General features: G+C 44.2%; 1 protein-coding gene across 1 annotated transcript in view; it reads left to right on the forward strand.

Annotated features, from left to right (window-relative positions):
- LOC121580531 (macrophage mannose receptor 1) overlaps positions 1 to 25369 on the forward strand; it is a 53002-nt gene extending 27633 nt beyond the window's left edge. Inside the window, exons 18-32 of the mRNA XM_041895455.1 lie at positions 1654 to 1718; positions 4095 to 4195; positions 7325 to 7467; positions 7671 to 7779; positions 9019 to 9146; positions 10249 to 10293; positions 11765 to 11800; positions 11996 to 12089; positions 12568 to 12800; positions 13294 to 13459; positions 18654 to 18824; positions 19369 to 19485; positions 24359 to 24526; positions 24769 to 24795; positions 25067 to 25369. Of these exons, the coding sequence (XP_041751389.1) occupies positions 1654 to 1718; positions 4095 to 4195; positions 7325 to 7467; positions 7671 to 7779; positions 9019 to 9146; positions 10249 to 10293; positions 11765 to 11800; positions 11996 to 12089; positions 12568 to 12800; positions 13294 to 13459; positions 18654 to 18824; positions 19369 to 19485; positions 24359 to 24526; positions 24769 to 24795; positions 25067 to 25356 (1893 nt within the window). The 3' untranslated portion in view covers positions 25357 to 25369. The remainder of the gene's footprint in view (positions 1 to 1653; positions 1719 to 4094; positions 4196 to 7324; positions 7468 to 7670; positions 7780 to 9018; positions 9147 to 10248; positions 10294 to 11764; positions 11801 to 11995; positions 12090 to 12567; positions 12801 to 13293; positions 13460 to 18653; positions 18825 to 19368; positions 19486 to 24358; positions 24527 to 24768; positions 24796 to 25066) is intronic.
- Positions 25370 to 27936: the final 2567 nt, after the last annotated feature.

Raw genomic sequence — 27936 nt, forward strand, 5'->3', positions numbered from 1 at the left:
CCAAGGACTGATAACCCCAATCCACAAAAGTGGAGTCAAATTTGACCCCAATAACTACTGTGGGAAATGTTTCAACAGCAACCTTGGGAAAATCCTTTGCATTATCATTAACAGCAGACTCGTACATTTTGTCAGTGAAAACAATGTACTGAGCAAATGTCAAATTGGCTTTCTACCAAATTACCGTACGACAGACATTCATTCATTCAATGTCTACTGTTTGCTGATGATCTGGTGCTTCTGTCACCAACCAAGGAGGGCCTACAGCAGCACCTAGATATTTTGCACAGATTCTGTCAGACCTGAGCCTGACAGTAAATCTCAGTAAGACAAAAATAGGACCACAAATACAAATTCCATCTAGACACCGCTGCCCTAAAGCACACAAAAAACTATACATACCTCGGCCTAAACATCAGCGCCACAGGTAACTTCCACAAAGCTGTGAACGATCTGAGAGACAAGGCAAGAAGGGCCTTCTATGCCATCAAAAGGAACATAACATTTGACATACCAATTAGGATCTGGCTAAAAATACTTAAATCAGTTATTGAACCCATTGCCCTCTACGGTTGAGAGGTCTGGGGTCAGCTCACCAACCAAGAATTCACAAAACGGGACAAACACCAAAATGAGACTGCATGCAGAATTCTGCAAAAATATCCTCAGTGTACAACGTAAAACACCAAATAATGCATGCAGAGCAGAATTTGGTCGATATCTGCTAATTATCAAAATCCAGAAAAGAGACGTTAAATTCTTCAACCAACTTAAAGGAAGCGATTCCCAAACCTTCCATAACAAAGCCATCACCTACAGAGAGATGAACCTGGAGAAGAGTCCCCTAAGCAAGCTGGTGCTGGGGCTCTGTTCACAAACACAAACAGACCCCACAGCCCCAGGACATCAACACAATTAGACCCAACCAAATCATGAGAAAACAAAAAGAGAATTACTTGACACATTCGAAAGAATTAACAAAAAAACATTGCAAACTAGAATGCTATTTGGCGCTAAATGTAGCGTACACAGTGGCAGAATACCTGACCACTGTGACTGACCCAAACTTAAAGAAAGCTTAGACTATGTACAGACTCAGTAAGCATAGCCTTGCTATTGAGAAAGGCCGCCGTAGGCAGACCTGGCTCTCAAGAGAAGACAGGCTATGTGCACACTGCCCACAAAATGAGGTGGAAACTGAGCTGCACTTCCTAACCTCCTGCCAAATGTATGACCATATTAGAGACACATATTTCCCTCAGATTACACAGACCAACAAAGATCTCGAAAACAAATCCAATTTTGATAAACTCCCATATCTATTGGGTGAAATACCACAGTGTGCCATCACAGCAGCAAGATTTGTGACCTGTTGCCACAAGAAAAGGGCAACCAGTGAAGAGAGAGAGAGAGAGAGAGAGAGAGAGAGAGAGAGAGAGAGAGAGAGAGAGAGAGAGAGAGAGAGAGAGAGAGAGAGAGAGAGAGAGAGAGAGAGAGAGAGAGAGAGAGAGAGAGAGAGAGAGAGAGAGAGAGACAGAGAGAGACAGAGAGACAGAGAGACAGAGAGACAGAGAGACAGAGAGACAGAGAGACAGAGAGACAGAGAGAGAGAGAGAGAGAGAGAGAGAGATAATGTTAATTGTTATTTTTCAGATACATAAAGAGCGTTTGGGAAACCATTACATCGGTCTAACAGTTGATCTTGATCGGTCATTCGGGTGAGTATAAAACAAGTAAATACATTTTCAAATAAACTAAACTAATGGTGTCAAACTGCTGTTCTATTGATACGTTCTTGACATTTTAAAAACTCTGAAATACAAGCTTCCTTTGTGGGAGAAATCGATTTGAAAAGCACTCCAATTGGAGACTCAGATACTTCTCAGACATAACTTACCAAAACATTATTTATCCAAATCAATATATTTGGATGTTTATTTAACACAATAATTTGGTTGAGAACGTGACGGCTGCACTTTTTGTTTATGGTTGACGTAGCTAGTTAGACATTAGCCAGTTGGTGTTCTCAACGATTTCAAAGCATGTGAATGCACACAAATAATTGCTCCGAGTTTAGAAGTTGTATTTCCGAACATTCCGTCATGTCATGAATGCATCATATTTGCCGTGTATTGTCCGTGTTCTTTCTGTGTTCAATGTCAATGAGTTTTTGTGTTCTGAGTTCTGGGTTCTGAGTTCTGGGTTCTTGTGTTCTTTGTTCTGGGTTCTTGTGTTCTTTGTTCTGTGTTCCATGTTTCGTGCAGAGGCGAAGCCACGGCAGTGCCAAGCTGGGCAGAGGCTGAATACTGGCCCACCCAATCAGGATGGCTTAAAATATATTTTTAAAAGAAAAAATGAAAGAAATGAATTTGATTTGTCGTTTGTATTGCTTCCTTACTAATCAGAAATGTTGAAAAATGCAGTAGGAGGTTCCAGGGATACCCCCCCCAAAAAAAAACAACAACAACACACACACACACATACAGTGCCTTCAGAAAGTATTCATACCCCTTGACAGATTCCACATTTTGTTGTTACAGCCTGAATTCAAAATTGATTAAATAGTTTTTTTCTCTCACAAATCTACACACAATACCCCATAATGACAAAGTGCAAACTTGTTTTTAGACATTTGTACACATTTATTGAAAATGAAATACAGAAATATATCATTTACATAAGTATTCCCACCCCTGAGTCAATACATGTTAGAATCACCCTTGGCAGCGATTGCAGCTGTGAGTCTTCCTGGGTAAGTCTCTAAGAGCTTTCCACACCTGGATTGTGCAACATTTTCCCATTATTCTTTAAAAAATTATTCAAGCTCTGTCAAATTGGTTGTTGATCATTGCTAGACAAACACTTTCAAGTCTTGTCATAGATTTTCAAGCTGATTTAAGTCAAAACTGTAACTCAGCCACTCAGGAACATTCACGGTCTTCTTGATAAGCAACTCCAGTGTAGATTTGGCCTTGTGTTTTAGGTTATTGTCCTGCTGAAAGGCTGAAAGGTTAATTCATTTCCCAGTGTCTGGTGGAAAGCAGACTGAACCAGGTTTTCTTCTAGGATTTTGCTTGTGCTTCGCTTCATTCCATTTCTTTTATCCTGAAAAACTCCCCAGTCCTTAACGATTACAAGCATACCCATAACATGATGCAGTCACCACCATGCTTGAAAATATGGAGAGTGGTACTCAGTAATGTGTTGTATTGGATTTGCCCCAAACATAACACTTTGTATTCAGGACAAAAAGTTAAATGCTTTGCCAAATTTTTTTGCAAAATTACTTTAGTGCCTTGTTGCAAACAGGATGCATTATTTGGAAAAAAAATGTATTCAGTACATGCTTCCTTCTTTTCACTCTGTCAATCGGTGAATGGAGCGATGATATTCTTTATTTTACAAAACAATAAACAAACGATACGTGAAGTCCTAGGTTACAACACAAACCTTTCGGAACAAGATCCCACCAAATACTAGTGCCAAACAGGCTGCCTAAGTATGGTCCCCAATCAGAGACAACGAGCTACAGCTGCCTCTGATTGGGAACCACCCTGGCCAACATAGATCAAAACGAACTAGAACCTAAAACATAGAAAACAAAACATAGAAAATCCACACCCTGGCTCAACATATAAGAGTCCCCAGAGCCAGGGCGTGACACACTCTGTCATTTAGGTTAGTATTGTGGATTAACTACAGTGTTGTTGATCCATCCTCAGTTTTCTCCTATCACAGTGATTCAACTCAGTAACTGTTTTAATGTCACCATTGGCCTCATGGTGAAATCCCGGAACGGTTTCCTTCCTCTCCGGCATCTTAGTTACTGACGCCTGTACTTTGTAGTGACTGGGTGTACACCATCCAAAGTGTAATTAATAACTTCACCGTGCTCAAAGGGATATTCAATATCTGATATTCAATATCTTATGTTCTGAGTTCTTGTGTTCCGTGTTCTGAGTTCTCGTGTTCTGAGTTCTCATGTTCTTGAATCTTCTTGTGTTCTTGTGTTCTTAGTTCTTATGTTCTGTGTTCTTGTGTTCTGAGTTCTTGTGTTCTAAGTTCTGAGTTATTGTGTTCCGTGTTCTGTCCAGGTGGATGGACGGTTCCCCAGTAGTGTACCAGAGATGGGACAACAACCAGCCGGACTTCAAGAACAACGATGAGAACTGTGTTGCCATGTATGCCTCCATGGGTGAGCTAAAGATGAGATGAGGCCCATAATTGATCCTCTCTTATAAGAACTTGCATTGAGTTATTTTAATTCTGAATCTGGGGGGTGGTTACCACAGAACTCAAGGGCATGACTAGGTCTACTATAACTGTGTGTCTGTGTCTTCAGGTTTCTAGGATGACTATAACTGTGTGTCTGTGTCTTCAGGTTTCTAGGATGACTATAACTGTGTGTCTGTGTCTTCAGGTTTCTAGGATGACTATAACTGTGTGTCTGTGTCTTCAGGTTTCTAGGATGACTATAACTGTGTGTCTGTGTCTTCAGGTTTCTAGGATGACTATAACTGTGTGTCTGTGTCTTCAGGTTTCTAGCATGACTATAACTGTGTGTCTGTGTCTTCAGGTTTCTAGCATGACTATAACTGTGTGTCTGTGTCTTCAGGTTTCTAGGATGACTATAACTGTGTGTCTGTGTCTTCAGGTTTCTGGGATGACTATAACTGTGTGTCTGTGTCTTCAGGTTTCTAGGATGACTATAACTGTGTGTCTGTGTCTTCAGGTTTCTAGGATGACTATAACTGTGTGTCTGTGTCTTCAGGTTTCTGGGATGACTATAACTGTGTGTCTGTGTCTTCAGGTTTCTGGGATGACTATAACTGTGTGTCTGTGTCTTCAGGTTTCTAGGATGACTATAACTGTGTGTCTGTGTCTTCAGGTTTCTGGGATGACTATAACTGTGTGTCTGTGTCTTCAGGTTTCTCGGATGACTATAACTGTGTGTCTGTGTCTTCAGGTTTCTAGGATGACTATAACTGTGTGTCTGTGTCTTCAGGTTTCTAGGATGACTATAACTGTGTGTCTGTGTCTTCAGGTTTCTAGGATGACTATAACTGTGTGTCTGTGTCTTCAGGTTTCTAGGATGACTATAACTGTGTGTCTGTGTCTTCAGGTTTCTAGGATGACTATAACTGTGTGTCTGTGTCTTCAGGTTTCTAGGATGACTATAAGGTGTGTCTGTGTCTTCAGGTTTCTAGGATGACTATAACTGTGTGTCTGTGTCTTCAGGTTTCTAGGATGACTATAACTGTGTGTCTGTGTCTTCAGGTTTCTAGGATGACTATAACTGTGTGTCTGTGTCTTCAGGTTTCTAGGGATGACTATAACTGTGTGTCTGTGTCTTCAGGTTTCTAGGATGACTATAACTGTGTGTCTGTGTCTTCAGGTTTCTGGGATGACTATAACTGTGTGTCTGTGTCTTCAGGTTTCTGGGATGACTATAACTGTGTGTCTGTGTCTTCAGGTTTCTAGGATGACTATAACTGTGTGTCTGTGTCTTCAGGTTTCTGGGATGACTATAACTGTGTGTCTGTGTCTTCAGGTTTCTAGGATGACTATAACTGTGTGTCTGTGTCTTCAGGTTTCTAGGATGACTATAACTGTGTGTCTGTGTCTTCAGGTTTCTGGGATGACTATAACTGTGTGTCTGTGTCTTCAGGTTTCTAGGATGACTATAACTGTGTGTCTGTGTCTTCAGGTTTCTAGGATGACTATAACTGTGTGTCTGTGTCTTCAGGTTTCTAGGATGACTATAACTGTGTGTCTGTGTCTTCAGGTTTCTAGGATGACTATAACTGTGTGTCTGTGTCTTCAGGTTTCTAGGATGACTATAACTGTGTGTCTGTGTCTTCAGGTTTCTAGGATGACTATAACTGTGTGTCTGTGTCTTCAGGTTTCTAGGATGACTATAACTGTGTGTCTGTGTCTTCAGGTTTCTAGGATGACTATAACTGTGTGTCTGTGTCTTCAGGTTTCTAGGATGACTATAACTGTGTGTCTGTGTCTTCAGGTTTCTAGGATGACTATAACTGTGTGTCTGTGTCTTCAGGTTTCTAGGATGACTATAACTGTGTGTCTGTGTCTTCAGGTTTCTAGGATGACTATAACTGTGTGTCTGTGTCTTCAGGTTTCTAGGATGACTATAACTGTGTGTCTGTGTCTTCAGGTTTCTGGGATGACTATAACTGTGTGTCTGTGTCTTCAGGTTTCTAGGATGACTATAACTGTGTGTCTGTGTCTTCAGGTTTCTGGGATGACTATAACTGTGTGTCTGTGTCTTCAGGTTTCTGGGATGACTATAACTGTGTGTCTGTGTCTTCAGGTTTCTAGGATGACTATAACTGTGTGTCTGTGTCTTCAGGTTTCTAGGATGACTATAACTGTGTGTCTGTGTCTTCAGGTTTCTAGGATGACTATAACTGTGTGTCTGTGTCTTCAGGTTTCTAGGATGACTATAACTGTGTGTCTGTGTCTTCAGGTTTCTAGGATGACTATAACTGTGTGTCTGTGTCTTCAGGTTTCTAGGATGACTATAACTGTGTGTCTGTGTCTTCAGGTTTCTGGATGACTATAACTGTGTGTCTGTGTCTTCAGGTTTCTAGGATGACTATAACTGTGTGTCTGTGTCTTCAGGTTTCTAGGATGACTATAACTGTGTGTGTCTGTGTCTTCAGGTTTCTAGGATGACTATAACTTGTGTCTGTGTCTTCAGGTTTCTAGGATGACTATAACTGTGTGTCTGTGTCTTCAGGTTTCTGGATGACTATAACTGTGTGTCTGTGTCTTCAGGTTTCTAGGATGACTATAACTGTGTGTCTGTGTCTTCAGGTTTCTAGGATGACTATAACTGTGTGTCTGTGTCTTCAGGTTTCTAGGATGACTATAACTGTGTGTCTGTGTCTTCAGGTTTCTAGGATGACTATAACTGTGTGTCTGTGTCTTCAGGTTTCTAGGATGACTATAACTGTGTGTCTGTGTCTTCAGGTTTCTGGGATGACTATAACTGTGTGTCTGTGTCTTCAGGTTTCTGGATGTACTGTGTCTGTGTCTTCAGGTTTCTAGGATGACTATATGTGTCTGTGTCTTCAGGTTTCTTGCATGACTATAACTGTGTGTCTGTGTCTTCAGGTTTCTAGGATGACTATAACGTGTGTCTGTGTCTTCAGGTTTCTGGGTGCTTCTGTATCTGTGTCTTCAGGTTTCTGGGATGACTATAACTGTGTGTCTGTGTCTTCAGGTTTCTAGGATGACTATAACTGTGTGTCTGTGTCTTCAGGTTTCTGGGACGACTATAACTGTGTGTCTGTGTCTTCAGGTTTCTGGCACGACTATAACTGTGGCACCCAAATGAGGTCCATCTGTGAGAGGATTGGTTCCCCCCCAGCGAACAGCACTGTGGCCCCTACTGCCCCCCCCACAGGAGGCTGTCCCCCGGAATGGACCCTCTACCAGTCTAAGGTCAGAGATCACAGGTCACACAGGAAGAGTGTTATAATAATAATAATGTAATAATAATTTAATGTTAAAAGTCTTTCACATGAAAACAGACGATACAGTTTTACAACAGGCTTTGAGAATGAAAGTCTAACTCTAAGTGTTTGCCTATAGTCAATCAACTTTAATCAATCAAGTTGATGTGTTGCTTATTGATTTGTTTATAGTGCTACAAACTGATTGGACACCGGGTACCTAGTACCTGGCTCGAGGCCAGATCGTTCTGCCAATCCATGGGCGCAAACCTGGCGTCCATCGCCAATAGGAGGGAGCAAGGTTGGTGAGATGCTTTTAACCCAATGACCCTTCATCTGTGGCAGTCTAAGCCGTTGCCTCTGGATCACATCTACGATGTGCCGCTGGGGGTTTGAATCCGGCCCACTGCTCTTTCATCACTCTTTGTCCTACCTTTAACCTTTCACCTCTATCTATCCTAAAACATACAAAACACTTCAATAAAACCAGTGGTGGAAAAAGTACCCAATTGTCATACTTGAGTAAAAGTAAAGATACCTTAATAGAAAATGACTCAAGTAAAAGTGAAAGTCACCCAGTAAAATACTACTTGAGTAAAAGTCTAAAAGTATTTGTTTTTAAATATACTTAAGTATCAAAAGTAAATGTAATTGCTAAAATATACTTAAGTATCAAAAGTATAAGTATAAAATCATTTGAAATTCCTTATATGAAGCAAACCAGACGGCACCATTTTCTTGTTTTTTTATTTATGGGTAGCCAGGGGCACACTCCAACACTCAGACATAATTGACAAACTAAGCATTTGTGTTTAGTGAGTCCTCCAGATCAGAGGCAGTAGGGATTTTCTTGATAAGTGTGTGAATTAGACAATGTTCCTGTCCTGCTAAGCATTCAAAATGTAACGAGTACTTTTGGCCGTCAGGGAAAATGTATGGAGTAAAAAGTACATTATTTTCTTTAGGAATGTAGTAAAGTAAAAGTTGTCAAAAATATAAATAGTAAAGTACAGATACCCCAAAAAACTACTTAAGTAGAACTTTAAAGTTTTTTTTATTAAGTACTTTACACCACTGCAAAATATATACTGTATATACTGAATGAACAGTCATCTTCTCTTTGACAGGCAGGTAGTTAACGCCCACAGACAACGCCACTGACCCTAAGCTGTCAAACTGATCAACTGACCCATTACAGACAGTCATACACATAAACACCCCATGGATACTGCTATAAATGTTAGTAGCACCTTGTTTTACAGACGAAAATGACAGTACCATCAAATAAAGGAACAGCCAAATATCAGTCAGTCAGTGTTGATCCAACCTTTTCTCTCCTGACCAACTCTCTCTCCTGTGGGTTGTAACCATAGAGATAGAAAGAGGGCTCTGGATGGATTGAGGGCTTCCACCATTTTAAAGTAGTCAGCTGGGTGGGGGTTCCTATGGGCTGTAGCCTCAATGAGCTGCCCACGCTGTCACAGACGCTATAATGGCACAGATACAAAGATGAGTCCTCTATCTGTCTCTATGGTTGCAGTGTTTCTGACGACCCAGATGACTAGTGTGGCCACTGACCTGTGGATTGGACTGAGTAACTTAAACCGGGACAGGTTTGTTTGGACCGATGGCCAGGCAGTCAAATACTTAAACTGGGATCCCAATAAGGTATGCATGTATGCACACATTTACCTAATCAATGAGGCCCGCTGGGGGGTGCTATATGGCCAATATACCACAGCTGGTCGTAGGCGTGACGCGAAGCAGACATTTATGCATTTACATATAAACAAAACATTCACATAGACATAGACAATGTTCCGTCTAAGCTGCAGAGAAGCACGAAATTGAACTTCACTCACCTTTCTTGAGTTTTCCCCTTTAGTTAACACTATCAATGTTCCGCTGTACTGTGGGAATTGTGATCGAATCAACGCAATGTTAGCCAATTTCAATGTAACATACCCACACAAAACGAACTATGCAAGAGATTTTCTTGTAGGCAGAACCCATTGGAGTAGGATTCTATTGCATTGACAGGCACGACTCAGCCCTTACTCTACACAGACCGGTCCGGCATAACCAATCAGAGCTGCAATAGGCCTATATGCAAATAGCCATTGTCATATATGGATCTGTGCCGTTCACTTTGAACTGGACTGTGTTTAGGCTACAGATGTGTTAGTTTACTTTGAGCCTGGAACACTGGGTGGCATACTGGACGTGATGTGTTAGTTTACTTTGAGCCTGGAACACTGGGTGGCATACTGGACGTGATGTGCTAGTTTACTTTGAGCCTGGACCACTGGGTGGCATACTGGACGTGATGTGCTAGTTTACTTTGAGCCTGGAACACTGGGTGGCATACTGGACGTGATGTGCTAGTTTACTTTGAGCCTGGAACACTGGGTGGCATACTGGAGCGTGATGTGCTAGTTTACTTTGAGCCTGGACCACTGGGTGGCATACTGGACGTGATGTGCTAGTTTACTTTGAGCCTGGAACACTGGGTGGCATACTGGACGTGATGTGCTGTTTACTTTGAGCCTGGACCACTGGGTGGCATACTGGACGTGATGTGCTAGTTTACTTTGAGCCTGGAACACTGGGTGGCATACTGGACGTGATGTGCTAGTTTACTTTGAGCCTGGACCACTGGGTGGCATACTGGACGTGATGTGTTAGTTTACTTTGCAAATCTTATCCCTAAGCCAATAATGTCTCTTAATAAATACCATTCATGTATAATATTTTGTTTCTTTAATTTTAGAATCTGCCGCCGACGTTAAGACAGCGATGGCATCAACTTAGTCGGGTAAATACCCTTTAAACTTTAAGTAAAAATGCTACACGTATATTCACTTAAACACAGAAATATACATACAGTAAATATACATACAGTAAATATACATACAGTAAATATACATACAGTAAATATACATACAGTAAATATACATCTACACAGACATATACAGTGAGGGGAAAAAGTATTTGATCCCCTGCTGATTTTGTACGTTTGCCCACTGACAAAGACATGATCAGTCTGTAATTTTAATGGTAGGTTTATTTTAACAGTTAGAGACAGAATAACAACAACAAAAATCCAGAAAAACGCATGTCAAAAATGTTATAAATTGATTTGGATTTTTAATGAGGGAAATAAGTATTTGACCCCCTCTGCAAAACATGACTTAGTACTTGGTGGCAAAACGCTTGTTGGCAATCACAGAGGTCAGACGTTTCTTGTAGTTGGCCACCAGGTTTGCACACATCTCAGGAGGGATTTTGTCCCACTCCTCTTTGCAGATCTTCTCCAAGTCATTAAGGTTTCGAGGCTGACGTTTGGCAACTCGAACCTTCAGCTCCCTCCACAGATTTTCTATGGGATTAAGGTCTGGAGACTGGCTAGGCCACTCCAGGACCTTAATGTGCTTCTTCTTGAGCCACTCCTTTGTTGCCTTGGCCGTGTGTTTTGGGTCATTGTCATGCTGGAATACCCATCCACGACCCATTTTCAATGCCCTGGCTGAGGGAAGGAGGTTCTCACCCAAGATTTGACGGTACATGGCCCCGTCCATCTTCCCTTTGATGCGGTGAAGTTGTCCTGTCCCCTTAGCAGAAAAACACCCCCAAAGCATAATGTTTCCACCTCCATGTTTGACTGTGGGGATGGTGTTCTTGGGGTCATAGGCAGCATTCCTCCACCTCCAAACACGGCGAGTTGAGTTGATGCCAAAGAGCTCCATTTTGGTCTCATCTGACCATAACACTTTCACCAAGTTCTCCTCTGAATCATTCAGATGTTCATTGGCAAACTTCAGACGGGCCTGTACATGTGCTTTCTTGAGCAGGGGGACCTTGCGGGCGCTGCAGGATTTCAGTCCTTCATGGCGTAGTGTGTTACCAATTGTTTTCTTGGTGACTATGGTCCCAGCTGCCTTGAGATCATTGACAAGATCCTCCCGTGTAATTCTGGGCTGATTCCTCACCGTTCTCATGATCATTGCAACTCCACGAGGTGAGATCTTGCATGGAGCCCCAGGCCAAGGGAGATTGACAGTTATTTTGTGTTTCTTCCATTTGCGAATAATCGCAACACACCCACATCCACACCACACCACACACCCACACCACACCACACCACACCACACACACCCACCGACAGGCCTACTGTACATATGTTCATAAGATACTGAAACACATTGACTAAATCCCTATAGTGTATCTCTAGAAACATTTCTGAATAAATACCACTAACATATATCATTTGTCTTGTTTAATTGTAGAATTTCTTAGAGATATTTGTCTTTCCGTCTAATAAGGTAAGACCCATTTAAACTAACTATCATCACTCAAAATGAGAATTACACACAATAAATCTGACATAATAACAATAAAAATAATATATTAATAATGTATTATTTAATGTGCTAGCCATACAGCTATACTATATGACAGAATGAAGTCTGTGACTGTGAATGTAGTGGTGGCATTGATCATCTTTCTCTCACTGTCAGTGTTTTGTGATGGCCAGTTCCTCATCCATCTTGGGGAAATGGCAGCACAGGTCCTGCAACGATGCACACGGCTTCATCTGTCAGCGCAAAGTTGGTGAGTAAAGACATTCTTCTACTTCTTCTCCACCTCCTCCTCCTCCTCCCCTTCGCTCGCTCTCTCTCTCCTCCTCTTCCTCCTCCTCTTCGCTCGCTCTCTCTCTCCTCCTCCTCCTCCTCCTCCTCCTCCTCCTCTTCCTCCTCCTCCTCCTCCTCCTTCTCTCTCTCCCTCCTCCTCCTCCTCCTCCTTCTCCTCTTCTTTCTCCCTCCTCCTCCTCCTCCTCTCTCTCTCCCTCCTCCTTCTCCTCCTCTTCTTTCTCCCTCCTCCTCCTCCTCCTCATCCTCATCCTCCTCCTCCTCCTCCTCTTCTCTCTCTCTCCTCCTCCTCCTCATCCTCCTCCTCCTCTTCTTTCTCTCTCCTCCTCCTCCTCCTCCTCCTCTTCCCCCTTCTCTTTTTCTCTTCTTCCTCCTTCTTCTTGTCTCCATCCTCAGCCCTCTGATTTGTGATGTGACTAACTGTTACTCTGCCCTCCTAGACTCAGGCATCCCGATCCCAGCCCCGACAGCGTTACCTAGAGGATGGGTGAAGCTGGCCAACGACTCCTACATGGTGCTGCCCCGGAACCAGACATGGCCCGAGGCCCGGAAGCAGTGTGAGGCCGAGGAGGGCCAGCTGGCTAGCACCCTGGACGAACTGTCAGTAGCCTACCTGGAGCTGCAGGCTCTGAAGCTGCAGTCACCACTGTGGATCGGACTCAATAGGAATGAGGTAGAGTACTAGCTACTACTACTAGTTACTGGTACCTTTCTCCTCACTGCTGGCTGTCTCTTCAGGTGCAACAGACTCCTCATCAGAATAGGGCAGGTTACTGGTACCTTTCTCCTCACTGCTGGCTGTCTCTTCAGGTGCAACAGACTCCTCATCAGAATAGGGCAGCTTACTGGTACCTTTCTCCTCACTGCTAGATAGTGTGACCAACTGGGTTTCAACCACAGGGTCGTTTACAGCACCACACAACAAAAACTGTGTTAGCCCTCTGAGATAAAGCCTAGGCATTATCTAAGGAGCATAACGTTACGTTTTCAGATGATCAAGACAGGCTACTGTACTGTAATATAACAGATGCAATTTATCAGATGCTTTATCCAAAGCGACTTACAGTCATGCGTGAATACATTTTCGCGTGGGTGGCCCCAGCAGGAATCAAACCCACGATCCTGAAGTTGGAAGCGCCATGCTCTGACTTACAGCTGTTTTTCAGACGCAAGGCTACTTCAGGTGGATGGACGGCTGGCCCCTGAGCCTGGCCAAGTGGGCCCAAGACGAGCCCAGCAGAGACCGGCCCTGTGTCTACCTGGACGTGGAAGGCACCTGGAAGACAGCCCTCTGTAACCACACCTACCCCAGTGTGTGTAAGCAATCCTCAGGTGAGAGAGTCACATTCCACAGTGTGTTAGTAGTCACCAGGTGAGACAGTCACCTACCCCAGTGTGTTAGTAGTCACCAGGTGAGACAGTCACCTACCCCAGTGTGTTAGTAGTCACCAGGTGAGACAGTCACCTACCCCAGTGTGTTAGTAGTCACCAGGTGAGACAGTCACCTACCCCAGTGTGTTAGTCACCAGGTGAGTCAGTCACCTACCCCAGTGTGTTAGTAGTCACCAGGTGAGACAGTCACCTACCCCAGTGTGTTAGTAGTCACCAGGTGAGACAGTCACCTACCCCAGTGTGTTAGTAGTCACCAGGTGAGACAGTCACCTACCCCAGTGTGTTAGTAGTCACCAGGTGAGTCAGTCACCTACCCCAGTGTGTTAGTAGTCACCAGGTGGAGTCAGTCACCTACCCCAGTGTGTTAGTAGTCACCAGGTGAGTCAGTCACCTACCCCAGTGTGTTAGTAGTCACCAGGTGAGTCAGTCACCTACCCCAGTGTGTTAGTAGTCACCAGGTGAGACAGTCACCTACCCCAGTGTGTTAGTAGTCACCAGGTGAGACAGTCACCTACCCCAGTGTGTTAGTAGTCACCAGGTGAGACAGTCACCTACCCCAGTGTGTTAGTAGTCACCAGGTGAGTCAGTCACCTACCCCAGTGTGTTAGTAGTCACCAATCAATTAATCAATCAATCAAATGTACACTGCTCAAAAAAATAAAGGGAACACTAAAATAACACATCCTAGATCTGAATGAATGAAATAATCTTATTAAATACTTTTTTCTTTACATAGTTGAATGTGCTGACAACAAAATCACACAAAAATGATCAATGGAAATCAAATTTATCAACCCATGGAGGTCTGGATTTGGAGTCACCCTCAAAATTAAAGTGGAAAACCACACTACAGGCTGATCCAACTTTGATGTAATGTCCTTAAAACAAGTCAAAATGAAGCTCAGTAGTGTGTGTGGCCTCCACGTGCCTGTATGACCTCCCTACAACGCCTGGGCATGCTCCTGATGAGGTGGCGGATGGTCTCCTGAGGGATCTCCTCCCAGACCTGGACTAAAGCATCCGCCAACTCCTGGACAGTCTTTGGTGCAACGTGGCGTTGGTGGATGGAGCGAGACATGATGTCCCAGATGTGCTCAATTGGATTCAGGTCTGGGGAACGGGCGGGCCAGTCCATAGCATCAATGCCTTCCTCTTGCAGGAACTGCTGACCCACTCCAGCCACATGAGGTCTAGCATTGTCTTGCATTAGGAGGAACCCAGGGCCAACCGCACCAGCATATGGTCTCACAAGGGGTCTGAGGATCTCATCTTGGTACCTAATGGCAGTCAGGCTACCTCTGGCGAGCACATGGAGGGCTGTGCGGCCCCCCAAAGAAATGCCACCCCACACCATGACTGACCCACCGCTAAACCAGTCATGCTGGAGGATGTTGCAGGCAGCAGAACGTTCTCCACGGCGTCTCCAGACTCTGTCACGTCTGTCACGTGCTCAGTGTGAACCTGCTTTCATCTGTGAAGAGCACAGGGCGCCAGTGGCGAATTTGCCAATCTTGGTGTTCTCTGGCAAATGCCAACGTCCTGCACGGTGTTGGGCTGTAAGCACAACCCCCCACCTGTGGACGTCGGGCCCTCATACCACCCTCATGGAGTCTGTTTCTGACCGTTTGAGCAGACACATGCACATTTGTGGCCTGCTGGAGGTCATTTTGCAGGGCTCTGGCAGTGCTCCTCCTGCTCCTCCTTGCACAAAGGTAGAGGTAGCAGTCCTGCTGCTGGGTTGTTGCCCTCCTACGGCCTCCTCCATGTCTCCTGATGTACTGGCCTGTCTCCTGGTAGCGCCTCCATGCTCTGGACACTACGCTGACAGACACAGCAAACCTTCTTGCCACAGCTCGCATTGATGTGCCATCCTGGATGAGCTGCACTACCTGAGCCACTTGTGTGGGTTCTAGACTCCGTCTCATGCTACCACTGGAGTGAAAGCACCGCCAGCATTCAAAAGTGACCAAAACATCAGCCAGGAAGCATAGGAACTGAGAAGTGGTCTGTGGTCACCACCTGCAAAACCAGTCCTTTATTGGGGGTGTTTTGCTAATTGCCTATAATTTCTACCTGTTGTCTATTCCATTTGCACAACAGCATGTGACATTTATTGTCAATCAGTGTTGCTTCCTAAGTGGACAGTTTGATTTCACAGAAGTGTGATTGACTTGGAGTTACATTGTGTTGTTTAAGTGTTCCCTTTATTTTTTTGAGCAGTGTATTTATAAAGCCCTTTTTACATTAGCAGATGTCACAAAGTGCTATACAGAAACCCAGACTAAAACCCCAAACAGCAAGCAATGCAGATGTAGAAGCACGGTGGCTAGGAAAAACTCCCTAGAAAGGCAGAAACCTAGGAAGAAACCTAGAGAGGAACCAGGCTCTGAGGGGTGGCCAGTCCCCTTCTGGCTGTGCCGGGTGGGGATTATAACAGTACATGGCCATTAAGGCCAGATTTTTCTCCAAGATGTTCAAACGTTCATAGATGACCAGCAGGGTCAAATAATAATCACAGTGGTTGTAGAGGTTGCAACAGGTCAGTAAATCAGGAGTAAATGTCACTTGGCTTTTCATAGCCGGGCATTTAGAGGTTGAAATAGCAGGTGCGGTAGAGAGAGAGTTGAAAACAGCAGGTCTGGGACAAGGTAGCTCGTCCGGTGAACAGGTCAGGGTTCCGTAACCGCAGGCAGAACAGTTGAAACTGGAGCAGCAGCACGACCAGGTGGCCTGGGGACAGCCAGGAGTCATCAGGCCAGGTAGTCCTGAGGCATCAAATCAAATCAAATTTGATTTGTCACATACACGTATTAAGCAGATGTTATAGCGGGTGTAGCCAAATGCTTGTGCTTTTAGCTCCGACAGTGCAGTATTATCTAACAATTTCACAACATATACCCAATACACACAAAAAAGTAAGGAATGGGATTTAAGAATATATACATATATGGACAAGCAATGACAGAGTGGCATGGACTAAGATACAGTAGAATATTATAGAATAGAATGCAGTATATACATATGAGATGAGTAGTGCAAGATATGTAAACATTATTAAAGTGACTGGTGTTCCATTTCTTAAAGTGGCCAGTGATTTCAATAGGCAGCAGCAGCCTCTAATGTGCTAGTGATGGCTATTTAACAGCCTGATGGCCTTGAGATAGAAGCTGTTTTTCATTCTCTCGGTCCCAGCTTTGATGCACCTGTACTGACCTCGCCTTCTGGATGATAGCGGGGTGAACAGGCGGTGGCTCGGGTGGTTGATGTCCTTGATGATCTTTTTGGCCTTCCTGTGACATCGGGTGCTGTATGTGTCTTGGAGGGCGGGTAGTTTGCCCCCGGTAATGCGTTCGGCAGACCGCACCACCCTCTGGAGAGCCCTGCGGTTGTGGGCGGTGCAGTTGCCGTACCATGCGGTGATACAGCCCGACAGGATGCTCTCAATTGTGCATCTGTAAAAGTTTGTGAGGGTTTTAGGTGACAGGCCAAATTTCTTCAGCCTCCTGAGGTTGAAAAGGCTCTGTTACGCCTTCTTCACCACACTGTCTGCGTGGGTGGACCATTTCAGTTTGTCTGTGATGTGTATGCCAAGGAACTTGAAGCTTTCCATCTTCTCCACTGCTGTCCTGTTGATGAGGACAGGGGGGTGCTCCCTCTGCTGTCTCCTGAATTCCACGATCAGCTACTTCGTTTTGTTGACGTTGAGAGAGAGGTTATTTTCCTGGCCCCACTTCGCCAGGGCCCTCACCTCCTCCCTGTAGGCTGTCTCGTCATTGTTGGTAATCAGGCCTACTACTGTTGTGTCGTCTGCAAACTTGATGATTGAGTTGGAGGCGTGCTTGGCCACGCAGTCATGGGTGAACAGGGAGTACAGGAGGGTGCTGAGCACACACCCTTGTGGGGCCCCAGTGTTGAGGATCAGCGAAGTGGAGATGTTGTTTCCTACCTTCACCACCTGGGGGCGGCCCGTCAGGAAGTCCAGGACCCAGTTGCACAGGGCAGGGTTCAGACCCAGGGCCTCGAGCTTAATGATGAGCTTGGAGGGTACTATGGTGTTGAATGCTGAGCTATAGTCAATGAACAGCATTTTTCCATAGGTATTCCTCTTGTCCAGATGGGATAGGGCAGTGGGCAGTGTGATGGCGATTGCATTGTCTGTGGATCTATTGGGGCGGTAAGCAAATTGAAGTGGGTCTAGGGTGACAGGTAAGGTAGAGGTGATATGATCCTTGACTAGTCTCTCAAAGCACTTCATGATGACAGAGGTGAGTGCTACAGGGCGATAGTCATTTAGTTCAGTTACCTTTGCTTTCTTGGGTACAGGAACAATGGTGGCCATCTTGAAGCATGTGGGGACAGCAGACTGGGAAAGGGAGAGATTGAATATGTCCATAAACACACCAGCCAGCTGGTCTGTGCATGCTCTGAGGACGCGGCTAGGGATGCCGTCTGGGCCGGCAGCCTTGCGGGGGTTAACATGCTTAAATGTCTTACTCACGTCGGCCATGGAGGAGAGGCCACAGTCCTTGGTAGTGGGCCTCGTCAGTGGCACTGTGTTATCCTCAAAGCGGGCGAAGAAGGTGTTTAGCTTGTCTGGAAGCGAGACGTCGGTGTCGGCGACGTGGCTGGTTTTCCTTTTGTAGTCTGTGATTGTCTGTAGACCCTGCCACATACGTCTCGTGTCTGAGCCGTTGAATTGCGACTCCACTTTGTCTCTATACTGATGTTTTGCCAGTTTAATTGCCTTGCAGAATGAGTAGCTACACTGTTTGTATTCTGCCATATTCCCAGTCACCTTGCCATGGTTGAATGCGGTGGTTCGCGCTTTTCAGATTGGCGCGAATGCTGCCGTCTATCCACGGTTTCTGGTTAGGGTAGGTTTTAATAGTCACAGTGGGCACAACATCACCTATACACTTCCTGATAAACTCAGTCACCGTTTCAGTGTATACGTCTAAATTATTTAATGGTCCTAGGGCTCAGATCCCCCGGGAGGGGAGGGATAGAGAATTAGAGGGAGTATACCAGGTGAGACAGTCAAATTCCCCAGTGTGTGTAAGCAGCAGGGAGGGAAGGATCCTATTGGTAGATACCTGTGCAGTGCTGTAATCCTATTGGTTGGTTCCCCCCACAGCCGTCCCGCCCACTGCCTCGTCCCAGTACCCCGGGGAGTGTATCCAGGAGGAGGAGGAGATCGGTGTTTGGAACAGCCCCTGGTCCTGGTTGCCCTTCAGAGGGCACTGCTACAGCTTCGTCAATGACGACATAGAGTGGGCCTACGCCTCCACCAGCTGTATACGCAAAGGTAGGAGCCTCAAAACCAAGGGTGTGTCAAAGAATGTCACCCTGTTGTAGACCTGTGATTTCTGATAAATTGACTTGCAGGAGAGAGAGGAGACTAGAGGCCATGTAACACATTATTTAATACAGAATTCTTCTGGGTACATGCATGTATATTCAATATGCAAGATTTGATAACAAGTTTCATTTTAGATGCAAGGGCATAGTACTTAGTGTCCCCTACACTATTCCCTACATAGTGCACTACTTCTGACCAGGGCTCTATACGGGGGTGCTTTATAAAATGGTGCGATTTTGGACTGGGCCCATCTCCCATTCTCTCCCCTTCTCCTCCAAGTGTGTACTTGTTTACTGCATTGGTGTAAGACATGTGGTAGGACACAGGCTGCTACACCAATCCAATGCTTTTAAATCCTTGCGGGGAGTGAACGGGTGCACGCTTCAGGGAGGGAAGGAGATAACTGGAATTGGGATCCAGTATTCCATGAACTTGACAGAACGTAAAGAAAGTAAATGGAGAAGCATTAATAAGAATATTGTGTGTTAAGGGGCGTCTCTGGTGAGCATCGAGGACCCTGAGGAACTCTACTTCATAAAGAGCAACATGGAGTTACTGAAAGACAGCTACTCTTCCTTCTGGATAGGCCTGTACAAAACACACCTAGGTAACTACCAATCCTTCTGGATAGGCCTGTACAAAACACACCTAGGTAACTACGACTCCTTGATAGATCTGTACAAAACACACCTAGGTAACTACCAATCCTTCTGGATAGGTCTGTACAAAACACACCTAGGTAACTACGACTCCTGGATAGAACTGTACAAAATACACCTAGGTAACTACCAATCCTTCTGGATAGGTCTGTACAAAACACACCTAGGTAACTACCAATCCTTCTGGATAGGTCTGTACAAAACACACCTAGGTAACTACCAATCCTTCTGGATAGGTCTGTACAAAACACACCTAGGTAACTACGACTCCTGGATAGAACTGTAAAAACACACCTAGGTAACTACGACTCCTGGATAGAACTGTACAAAACACACCTAGGTAACTATGACCCCCGGATAGAACTGTACAAAACACACCTAGGTAACTACCAATCCTTCTGTATAGGTCTGTACAAAACACACCTAGGTAACTACCAATCCTTCTGTATAGGTCTGTACAAAACACACCTAGGTAACTATGACTCCTGGATAGAACTGTACAAAACACACCTAGGTAACTACGACTCATGGATAGAACTGTACAAAACACACCTAGGTAACTATGACTCCTGGATAGAACTGTACAAAACACACCTAGGTAACTACGACTCGTGGATAGAACTGTACAAAACACACCTAGGTAACTACCAATCATTCTGGATAGAACTGTACAAAACAAACCTAGGTAACTACCAATCCTTCTGGATAGGCCTGTACAAAACACACCTAGGTAACTACGACTCCTGGATAGAACTGTACAAAACACACCTAGGTAACTACGACTCCTGGATAGAACTGTACAAAACACACCTAGGTAACTACCAATCCTTCTGTATAGGTCTGTACAAAACACACCTAGGTAACTACCAATCCTTCTGTATAGGTCTGTACAAAACACACCTAGGTAACTATGACTCCTGGATAGAACTGTACAAAACATACCTAGGTAGCTACGACTCCTGGATAGAACTGTACAAAACACACCTAGGTAACTACCAATCCTTCTGGATAGGCCTGTACAAAACACACCTAGGTAACTACCAATCCTTCTGGATAGGCCTGTACAAAACACACCTAGGTAACTACGACTCCTTGATAGATCTGTACAAAACACACCTAGGTAACTACCAATCCTTCTGGATAGGTCTGTACAAAACACACCTAGGTAACTACGACTCCTGGACAGAACTGTACAAAACACACCTAGGTAACTACCAATCCTTCTGGATAGGTCTGTAGAAAACACACCTAGGTAACTACCAATCCTTCTGGATAGGTCTGTACAAAACACACCTAGGTAACTACGACTCCTGGATAGAACTGAACAAAACACACCTAGGTAACTACGACTCCTGGATAGAACTGTACAAAACACACCTAGGTAACTATGACTCCTGGATAGAACTGTACAAAACACACCTAGGTAACTACCAATCATTCTGGATAGAACTGAACAAAACACACCTAGGTAACTACCAATCATTCTGGATAGAACTGTACAAAACACACCTAGGTAACTACGACTCCTGAATAGAACTGTACAAAACACACCTAGGTAACTACCAATCATTCTGGATAGAACTGTACAAAACACACCTAGGTAACTATGACTCCTGGATAGAACTGTACAAACACACCTAGGTAACTACCAATCCTTCTGGATAGGTCTGTACAAAACACACCTAGGTAACTACGACTCCTGGATAGAACTGTACAAAACACACCTAGGTAACTATGACTGCTGGATAGAACTGTACAAAACACACCTAGGTAACTACCAATCCTTCTGTATAGGTCTGTACAAAACACACCTAGGTAACTACCAATCCTTCTGTATAGGTCTGTACAAAACACACCTAGGTAACTATGACTCCTGGATAGAACTGTACAAAACACACATAGGTAACTACGACTCATGGATAGAACTGTACAAAACACACCTAGGTAACTACCAATCCTTCTGGATAGGTCTGTACAAAACACACCTAGGTAACTACGACTCCTGGATAGAACTGTACAAAACACACCTAGGTAACTACGACTCCTGGATAGAACTGTACAAAACACACCTAGGTAACTACCAATCATTCTGGATAGGTCTGTACAAAACACACCTAGGTAACTACGACTCCTGGATAGAACTGTACAAAACACACCTAGGTAACTACCAATCCTTCTGGATAGGTCTGTACAAAACACACCTAGGTAACTACGACTCCTGGATAGAACTGTACAAAACACACCTAGGTAACTATGACTCCTGGATAGAACTGTACAAAACACACCTAGGTAACTACCAATCCTTCTGTATAGGTCTGTACAAAACACACCTAGGTAACTACCAATCCTTCTGTATAGGTCTGTACAAAACACACCTAGGTAACTACCAATCATTCTGGATAGGCCTGTACAAAACACACCTAGGTAACTACGACTCCTGGAGTGAACTGTACAAAACACACCTAGGTAACTACTAATACTTCTGTATAGGTCTGTACAAAACACACCTATGTAACTACCAATCATTCTGGATATAACTGTACAACACACACCTAGGTAACTACCAATCCTTCTGTATAGGTCTGTACAAAACACACCTATGTAACTACCAATCATTCTGGATATAACTGTACAAAACACACATAGGTAACTACCAATCATTCTGGATAGGCCTGTACAAAACACACCTAGGTAACTACGACTCCTGGATAGAACTGTACAAAACACACCTAGGTAACTACTAATCCTTCTGTATAGGTCTGTACAAAACACACCTATGTAACTACCAATCATTCTGGATATAACTGTACAAAACACACATAGGTAACTACCAATCATTCTGGATAGGCCTGTACAAAACACACCTAGGTAACTACCAATCCTTCTGGATAGAACTGTACAAAACACACCTAGGTAACTACGACTCCTGGATAGAACTGTACAAAACACACCTAGGTAACTACGACTCCTGGATAGAACTGTACAAAACACACCTAGGTAACTACGACTCCTGGATAGAACTGTACAAAACACACCTAGGTAACTACGACTCCTGGATAGAACTGTACAAAACACACCTAGGTAACTACCAATCATTCTGGATAGAACTGTACAAAACACACCTAGGTAACTACAAAACCACTTCTGGATAGAGACTGTACAAAACACACCTATGTAACTACCGATCCTTCTGGATAGAACTGTACAAAACACACCTAGGTAACTACCAATCATTCTGGATTACCTGGATAAAGACAACAGGTCGAGAACTGTACAAAACACACCTAGGTAACTACGACTCCTGGATAGAACTGTACAAAACACACCTAGGTAACTACCAATCATTCTGGATAGAACTGTACAAAACACACCTAGGTAACTACGACTCCTGGATAGAACTGTACAAAACACACCTAGGTAACTACGACTCCTTGATAGAACTGTGCAAAACACACCTAGGTAACTACCAATCCTTCTGGATAGGCCTGTACAAAACACACCTAGGTAACTACGACTCCGGAATAGAACTGTATAAAACACACCTAGGTAACTATGACTCCTGGATAGAACTGTACAAAACACACCTAGGTAACTACCAATCCTTCTGGATAGGTCTGTACAAAACACACCTAGGTAACTACGACTCCTGGATAGAACTGTACAAAACACACCTTGGTTACTACCAATCATTCTGGATAGGTCTGTAGAAAACACACCTAGGTAACTACCAATCCTTCTGGATAGAACTGTACAAAACACACCTAGGTAACTACAAATCATTCTGGATAGGCCTGTACAAAACACACCTAGGTAACTACCAATCCTTCTGGATAGAACTGTACAAAACACACCTAGGTAACTACGACTCCTGGATAGAACTGTACAAAACACACCTAGGTAACTACGACTCCTGGATAGAACTGTACAAAACACATCTAGGTAACTACGACTCCTGGATAGAACTGTACAAAACACACCTAGGTAACTACCAATCATTCTGGATAGAACTGTACAAAACACACCTAGGTAACTACCAATCCTTCTGGATAGAACTGTACAAAACACACCTAGGTAACTACCAATCATTCTGGATAGGCCTGTACAAAACACACCTATGTAACTACCAATCCTTCTGGATAGAACTGTACAAAACACACCTAGGTAACTACCAATCATTCTGGATAGGTCTGTACTAAACACACCTAGGTAACTACGACTCCTGGATAAAACTGTACAAAACACACCTAGGTAACTACGACTCCTGGAAAGAACTGTACAAAACACACCTAGGTAACTACGACTCCTGGATAGAACTTTACAAAACACACCTAGGCAACTACCAATCATTCTGGATAGAACTGTACAAAACACACTTAGGTTACTACCAATCATTCTGGATAGGTCTGTACAAAACACACCTAGGTAACTACGACTCCTTGATAGATCTGTACAAAACACACCTAGGTAACTACGACTCCTGGATAGAACTGTACAAAACACACCTAGGTAACTACAACTCCTGGAGAGAACTGTACAAAACACACATACACTTTTAGAATAAAAAGGTTCCAAAATGGTTCTTCGGCTGTCCCCATGTGAGAATCCTTTGAAGGACCAGTTAAAACCCTTTTGGGTTCCATGTAGAACCCTTTCAAACGAGGTGTTCCACATGGAACCGACAATGGTTCTACCTGGAACCCAGAAGGGTTCTTCAAAGGGTTCTCCAATGGGGACAGACGAAGAACCCTTTTTGGTTCTAGATATAACCTTTCTTTGTAAGAGTGTAGGTACCCACATGACTAACAACAGACCCTGTTGCAGGTAAGTGGCAGTGGGTTGACCAAACAGTGCTGGACTACATTAACTGGGCAGAGGGACAGCCCTACGACTCTACCCAAAACAACTATGGAGAGATGCTATCCTCCGATGGGTCCTGGAGCACTGCCCCCAGATGGGATGACAAACCATACATCTGTAAGAAGCCCAAAGGTGAGAGAGGAGCACCATGGCTCTATTACAATAAACACACAACTTTCTTTCTCACTCCATAGTGGACTACACATGTGAATGTCAATAGAACTGTATGAAATGAAGGCAATGATGAAGAAGTATTTTAGGAATTAGGATAATAGACACCGTTGGACTTCTTAATAATACCTTCTTAATAATACCTTCTTAATAATACCTTCTTAATAATACCATTTTAATAATCCTCTCTTTTCCACCTCCAGTTCTACTAGAAACATTACCAACAGATGGTGAGTTATAAATGAATGAGTTGATCAATCAATCAACCAACCAACCAACCCATCCATCCATCCACCAATCATCCATCCTTCAATCAACTAATCAATCAATCAGTCAATGAATTAATCAATCAATCAGTCGAATACCATGCAGTCAATTAACCACACAGTCAATTAACCACTCAGTCAATTAACCACTCAGTTAATTAACCAATCATCCAATCAGTCATATCAGTCAATCAATCATAGCCATACTATAATATTTCTCCCTGTGATCCTGCAGTGTCTCTGAAGGGAGGTCAGAGGCGTGTGTATTCAGGCCTGGCAGTGGTGGTGGTGCTGGCTTCCCTGTGTCTGATGGGTCTCACAGCCTTAATGCTCTACAAGAAGACCGGCCGTCCCCTGCCTTCCTTCACCAAACCCCTGGTCTTCAGCGCAGGCTGGAGAGCCTTCGACAACCCCCTCTACACGGAGCCTGTCACCGAGGTCGATGTGGTCAACCCCAGCACAGTGGACACTAGCCAACTGGTCAAACACATGGAGGAGCAGGCTCAGCCAATGATCACTCTGTGATTGGAGAGAGACAAGGGGGAGTTGGGGGGGGGGTCAGGGGAGTCGGGGGGGTCGGGGGAGTCAAGGGGGGAGTCGGGGGGTCAGGGGGAGTCAAGGGGGGAGTCGGGGGGTCCTCTGTAGCTCAGCTGGTAGAGCACAGCGCTTGTAACGCCAAGGTAGTGGGTTCGATCCCCGGGACCACCCATACACAAAAATGTATGCACGCATGACTGTAAGTCGCTTTGGATAAAAGCGTCTGCTAAATGGCATATTATTATTATTATTATTACTAAGGTTAAAGATCCAACCCAGGTTAGGACATGTTATATTTATGTGCACAAGCTTTCGAAAATAAACAAATTCATTGGACCAGCTCCGTTGATAACTAGCTTCGCTGATCCCTTGGTTTTTCCCCAAGAGTTATGGGATATTAGAAACCTCTTGTTTCTACCTTCACATTTTTGACCCAGGAGTCATGGGACGTGCTGTGAGGTCTGTGGCCGGTTAGCAACTTTCTATTGGACCAGCTGCAGTAACTCTGTCGCCTCGGGGACAGTCTCAGGTCATACTGGAACAAGAAGCCGAGGAGCTGCCTAGGTGATTTGTCTCGTACCATTTCTGAACTGTACAATCCGTCAAGATCAGCCTTAAATGGATACTTTGGGATTTTGGCAATGATTGATTCCATTTTTATGTCTCTGTCTCCAGTATGAAAGAAGTTAGAGGTAGTTTCGCTAGCCAATGCTAACTAGAATTAGCGCAATGACTAGAAGTCTATGGGTATCTGCTAGCAGATACCCATAGACTTCTAGTCATTGCTAGCAGATACCCATAGACTTCTAGTCATTGCGCTAATGCGTGCTAGCAGATACCCATAGACTTCTAGTCATTGCGCTAATGCGTGCTAGCAGATACCCATAGACTTCTAGTCATTGCGCTAATGCGTGCTAGCAGATACCCATAGACTTCTAGTCATTGCGCTAATGCGTGCTAGCAGATACCCATAGACTTCTAGTCATTGCGCTAATGCGTGCTAGCAGATACCCATAGACTTCTAGTCATTGCGCTAATGCGTGCTAGCAGATACCCATAGACTTCTAGTCATTGCGCTAATGCGTGCTAGCAGATACCCATAGACTTCTAGTCATTGCGCTAATGCGTGCTAGCAGAAACCATAGACTTCTAGTCATTGCGCTAATGCGTGCTAGCAGATACCCATAGACTTCTAGTCATTGCGCTAATGCGTGCTAGCAGAAACCATAGACTTCTAGTCATTGCGCTAATGCGTGCTAGCAGATACCCATAGACTTCTAGTCATTGCGCTAATGCATGCTAGCAGATACCTCTCTCCTTCACCCTCTGGATGGACACACACACACACTCTCTGTAGAGGGTTAGGACACACACTCTCTCTAGAGTGTGCAAAGCTGTGTGTTACCAATTGTTTTCTTGGTGACTATGGTCCCAGCTGCCTTGAGATCATTGACAAGATCCTCCCGTGTAGTTCTGGGCTAATTCCTCACCGTTCTCATGATCATTGCAACTCCACGAGGTGAGAGCTTGCATGGAGCCCCAGGCCGAGGGAGATTGACAGGTCTTTTGTGTTTCTTCCATTTGCGAATAATCGCACCAACTGTTGTCACCTTCTCACCAAGCTGCTTGGCGATGGTCTTGTAGCCCATTCCAGCCTTGTGTAGGTCTACAATCTTGTCCCTGACATCCTTGGAGAGCTCTTTGGTCTTGGCCATGGTGGAGAGTTTGGAATCTGATTGATTGATTGCTTCTGTGGACAGGTGTCTTTTATACAGGTAACAAGCTGAGATTAGGAGCACTCCCTTTAAGAGTGGAACAAAATCCCTCCTGAGATGTGTGCAAACCTGGTGGCCAACTACAAGAAACGTCTGATCTCTGTGATTGCCAACAAGGGTTTTGCCACCAAGTACTAAGTCATGTTTTGCAGAGGAGTCAAATACTAATTTCCCTCATTAAAATGCAAATCAATTTATAACATTTTTGACATGCGTTTTTCTGGATTTTGTTGTTGTTATTCTGTCTCTCACTGTTCAAATAAACCTACCATTAAAATTATAGACTGATCATTTCTTTGTCAGTGGGTAAACGTACAAAATCAGCAGGGGATCAAATCATTTTTTCCCTCACTGTAGCTGGCGGGATATACGCTGCATCGGCAAGATAGAACAGGTGCCTCCGGTAAGACAAGGGGTGGAGGTCTGTGTATATTTGTAAACAACAGCTGGTGCACAAAATCTAATATTAAGGAAGTCTCGAGGTTTTGCTCGTCTGAGGTACAGTATCTCATGATCAACTGTAGACCATATTATTTACCAAGAGAGTTTTCATCTATATTTTTCGTAGCTGTCTATTTACCACCACAAACTGATGCTGTCCCTAAGACCGGACTCAATGAACTGTATAAGGCCATAAGCAAACAGGAAAATGCTCATCCAGAGGCAGCGCTCCTAATGGCCAGGGACTTTAATGCAAGGAAACTTAAATCTGCTTTACCTCATTTCTACCAGCATGTTAAATGTGCAACCAGAGGAAAAAAAACTCTAGATCACTTTTACGTCACACACAGTG

This window comes from Coregonus clupeaformis, unplaced genomic scaffold (assembly GCF_020615455.1).
Source record: "Coregonus clupeaformis isolate EN_2021a unplaced genomic scaffold, ASM2061545v1 scaf0409, whole genome shotgun sequence".
Classification (NCBI taxonomy): Eukaryota; Metazoa; Chordata; class Actinopteri; order Salmoniformes; family Salmonidae; genus Coregonus; species Coregonus clupeaformis.